The sequence below is a fragment of the Drosophila simulans genome, unplaced genomic scaffold (genome assembly GCF_016746395.2).
Source record: "Drosophila simulans strain w501 unplaced genomic scaffold, Prin_Dsim_3.1 Segkk33_quiver_pilon, whole genome shotgun sequence".
NCBI classification, from domain to species: domain Eukaryota; kingdom Metazoa; phylum Arthropoda; class Insecta; order Diptera; family Drosophilidae; genus Drosophila; species Drosophila simulans.
Window position 1 is genome coordinate 60,585 of NW_025416829.1, and position 4,178 is coordinate 64,762.

A 4,178-nucleotide genomic window follows, 5' to 3' on the forward strand; every position below is an offset into this window, starting at 1 on the left:
CGAGTCGCAGCCAGCGACAAGGAGACGCAAGAAGCGTCATTTGTGGAGACCGCAGCCAGCGGTCAGAAGGCGCAAGGAGCGCCAAGCATCCGTGGCCGCAGCCAGCGGCACGAGGCGTCAGATACGCCATTTTGGACGCGCAGAGGCGCCGCCATTTTGGAGCCATTTTGGAGCTGGGAAAGATGCAGCATTCCCCCAGGAAGAGTGCCCGGCTGAACGGAGGGGAAGCCACCCTATAACAACAGTGAGTCAGCAGCCAGCCAGTAGTGGAGCAGTAACTCGGACGCGGGTGAACATCACGGCGGCGTCGATTCCTTGCCCGGCCACTACGGTGACTACAGTAGCTTCCAACCTAGAAGTATTGCTGTCACAGCTGCGAGTTCAGTACCGGAGGTGAACCAGCCCCTCGTGTTGGAACTCATGGAGAGGATCGCAGCGTTGGAGAGGGAGCTGGAGAAGGCTAGATCCCTGGAAAGTGTGAGCACCGCCAATTGCGCGCCAATCGCAGTTGGCCCAAGCGCAGTTGGCGCCAACAGTGGAGCGTCGGGGCGGCCGCCATTTTGGAGCGGCCAGCCAATACCCACATCTAACGGAGAGACCTTACATAACGGGGTCGGGTCGGTGCCATACAACGGTGACGGTGCGAACGGTGCGGCCTGCACGCTGCCGCCATCTTCGAGTGGACCGCCATTGCTAACGACTAGCAACTATTTTATGGAGCCACTGTGTGCAACAGGCACTGCGCAGCCAGCGCATGGACTCGTGCTACCGGGCGTGAGCATCCACAATGCGGCAACAGCATCGCCACTTGTCGGATCCTACGCCGCGACGACGCCGAGTGGAATCCAGGGAGCATATGGGCCAAGGAAGCTTCCGGACTTGCCTATATTTGGAGGGCAGCCCGAGGAGTGGCCGATCTTCAGCTGTGCGTTCGTGGAGACGACCCGAGCGTACAACTGCACGGACCTGGAGAACAACCAGAGGTTGTTGAAGGCGCTGAAGGATGAAGCGCGCGAGGCAGTAAAGGCGCTATTGATTCATCCAGGGAATGTCAGCGCCGTGATGGAGCAGCTGGTTCGGCCGACCGGAGCAGCTTATACGCAGCCAGCTCAACAACGTGCGAGAGGTGCAGCCAATTTCGGAGCACAATTTGGCGAAGATCATTCCCTTCGCAACCCGAGTGAGTAACCTCGCGGCCTTCTTGCAGTCAGCGAAGGCGCAGCAACACCTGGGGAACCCAACCCTCATAGAGGAGCTTGTGGCCATGCTGCCAACGAGCAAGCGAGTGGACTGGGCCATGCATGCTGCAACGATTGCGCCCTTTCCTACTGTAGTCCACTTCAGCGCGTGGCTACAGGAGTACGCAAACGTGGTGTGCACGCTTTTGGACGTCGAGGGAAAGGAGCCGAGGCGTCGACTTCTACATGCAAGCGTCGACCATAATGAATGCGATCAACAGGATGATCGGCATGGAGGTTGTCCCATCTGTGGAGGACAGCATGGAATATTGAACTGCAGAAAATTTATTGGAGCTTCGCCACAGGAAAGGTGGAGCAATGTGAAGAGGCATCGGCTCTGCTTCAATTGCCTGCGAAGCGGGCACACGGCTAGATCCTGCTATACGCAAGGTGAGTGCCAGATTAATGGATGCCGAAGGGAGCATCACCGTCTGCTACATGGTGCGGACGAGGAGCGAAGGCCGCTGCAGCGAGGTGGCTTCAGACGCCACGAAGGGAACCAGCAGCCAGCAGTTTCCAGCAACAGCCTGGAGAGAGGAGATCCGCGTGAAGCGGGAGCGCCCATGCAGAGGAATTTGAGCTGCGTTGACGCCGAAGGAGGCCATCTACTGTTCCGTATACTGCCGGTTACGCTGTACGGAGCGGGGCGAAAGGTGGATACGTATGCGCTCCTAGATGAGGGATCCTCCGTCACGATGATCGATGACGCCCACTCGCCATGTATTGAGAAACGTTTATGCCGTTTCGAGTTTGAGTTTGCCGATGCAGACATTGAGCCGACGAGATGTCCAGGGCGTGCACAGGGATGCGCGTCTGCCGATGAAGCCTTACAGCAACGTGGTGCCGAAGCTGCTCATCGGCCTGGATCACGGACATCTGGGGTTGCCACTTAGGACGAGGCGGTTCGCTCGAGAGGGACCGTATGCGGCCGCAACCGAGCTGGGCTGGGTTGTGTTTGGGCCTGTAAGTGGGCAACCGACCACGCCGTCACCGAGGTCCTGCCTACTTGCCGTGTCAGTGGATGACGCGATGGAGAAGATGGTGGAGGACTATTTCGACATGGAGAACTTTGGAGTGAAGACCGCGCCGCCGGTCGCAGCCAGCGACGATGTTCGGGCCCAAAGGATACTCGAAGACACCACGGTGAAAGTGGGGCGTCGCTACCAGACGGGATTACTCTGGAAGGACGACCACGTTGTGCTGCCACCGAGCTATGAGATGGCGTACAGGAGGCTGGTCAACGTCGAGAAGAAGATGAAGCGCAACAAGCCGTTGGCGCAGGAATACGATCGGATTATAAAGGATTACGTGTCTAAAGGATACGCGAGGAGGCTGCAGCCGGAGGAGGTCGCGGTAAGGAGCGATCGCCTATGGTATTTGCAACATTTTGGTGTCGAAAACCCAAACAAGCCCGGCAAGGTACGGCTTGTGTTTGATGCTGCAGCCAAAGTTGGAGGAACCTCGCTAAACTCGGAGCTGGACAATGGGCCTCAGCACTATAAGCCTTTGCCAGCTGTGTCCTTTCATTTCAGAGAGGGAGCCGTCGGAGATGGCGCCTTGAGAGATGGCGACGACGAGAGAGATCCGGATGTCTATGAGATGAACGTAATGACGTTTGGAGCAGCCTGCTCGCCGAGCGCTGCGCATTACGTGAAGACTATGAATGCCCTGAAGTATCGGGATTCGGATCCGAGAGCGGTCAAGGCCATCACCGACTACCATTATGTCGATGACTATGTGGACAGTTTCGCTACAGAGAGCGAGGCTATCATCGTATCTACCCGAGTGAAGGAGATACACAAGGATGCTGGATTCGAATTATGCCAGTTTTCATCCAGCTCACCCAACGTGGAGACGGCTTTAGGACCTGGTCGAGTCAAGAGCTTCGGATGGGGTGAGGCTGAAGAGAAGATCCTCGGAATGCGTTGGCAAGTAGCAACAGATGACTTCAGATTCAACGTGGAGTATCATCGAGTGCCAAGCAGCGTCCTGAGTGGAGATCGAGTCCCTACGAAGAGGGAACATTTGAGCCTGGTGATGTCAACGTTTGATCCCCTGGGATTCCTGTGCTGCCTCATGGTTACAGCGAAGCTGCTGCTGCGAGAGATTTGGAGGCAGAAGATCCAGTAGGACGAACCACTACCGGAGGAGTTAAGCAAAGCCTTTGCGATTTGGCGCAAAGAGATGGATGCCGTGGGACAGTTCCGATGTCCGCGCCATTATTTTAGGCGTGGAGCAGTCCGGGCCGTAGAGTTGCACGTCTTCGTGGATGCTAGTCAGGCAGCATTCGCGGCGGTGGCCTATTGGAGGGTCACATATGAGGACGACGACGTGCAGGTGAGCTTCGTGAGTGCGAAGACGAAGTGTGCCCCAATGAGAACGATGATGATCCCACGGCTGGAGCTACAGGCAGTTCGATATTGTCCATATTTTTATAAAGTAAATTTTGTGTTCACCTTGACATATTTAGTCATGTATATCTATTAGCAATTGTCTTAAATTTCATGTTGCTAGTTAATTACCGCCAATTAATATTAAATATTTTTTGATTTTGATTGTCGATTATCAAAACAACATTAGAACTTATTTTAAAAATATATCGAATTATTTAGATACGAACCTCTTATTCTTTGGTCCTTGATTTACGACATCCTTTGTGCTAATTTAACATCCGCGCAGCTCCTGAAACTACATCGCAGGTCATCTAGCTTATTGGCTCCCAGAGGGTACATGAAATTAAAACAAAACCATTACAAGTTTAGTGTTATTTGTAAACACAATCGACATAAGTTTTAATTAGCATTAACGATGACGTGGCCAAGAATGGAACTGACTTAATATCAAATGGACCACGTCATCAATATATGAATACCATCTCTGGTACGTAGATTTCCTACGAATTGGAATTTTGTGTTAAATTCGATATTGTCAATATTTTTA

General features: G+C 53.7%; 1 protein-coding gene across 1 annotated transcript; it reads left to right on the forward strand.

Annotated features, from left to right (window-relative positions):
• Nucleotides 1-420: 420 nt before the first annotated feature.
• Nucleotides 421-3,368, forward strand: LOC123327414. The gene is made up of 3 exons (XM_044923824.1): nt 421-1,074; nt 1,208-1,927; nt 2,007-3,368. Exons 1-3 carry the CDS (start codon nt 421-423, stop codon nt 3,366-3,368), a joined length of 2,736 nt encoding a protein of 911 aa, XP_044779759.1.
• The last annotated feature ends 810 nt before the right edge of the window (nt 3,369-4,178 follow it).

Bases quoted from the DNA above. Each gene is read 5' to 3' on its own strand.
- LOC123327414 (XM_044923824.1), top strand. From the start codon at position 421: ATGGAGAGGATCGCAGCGTTGGAGAGGGAGCTGGAGAAGGCTAGATCC. The intron at 1,075-1,207 runs GTTCGGCCGACC...GCCTTCTTGCAG, and splicing joins GCGCCGTGATGGAGCAGCTG to TCAGCGAAGGCGCAGCAACA. The intron at 1,928-2,006 runs GTCACGATGATC...TTGCCGATGCAG, and splicing joins TCCTAGATGAGGGATCCTCC to ACATTGAGCCGACGAGATGT.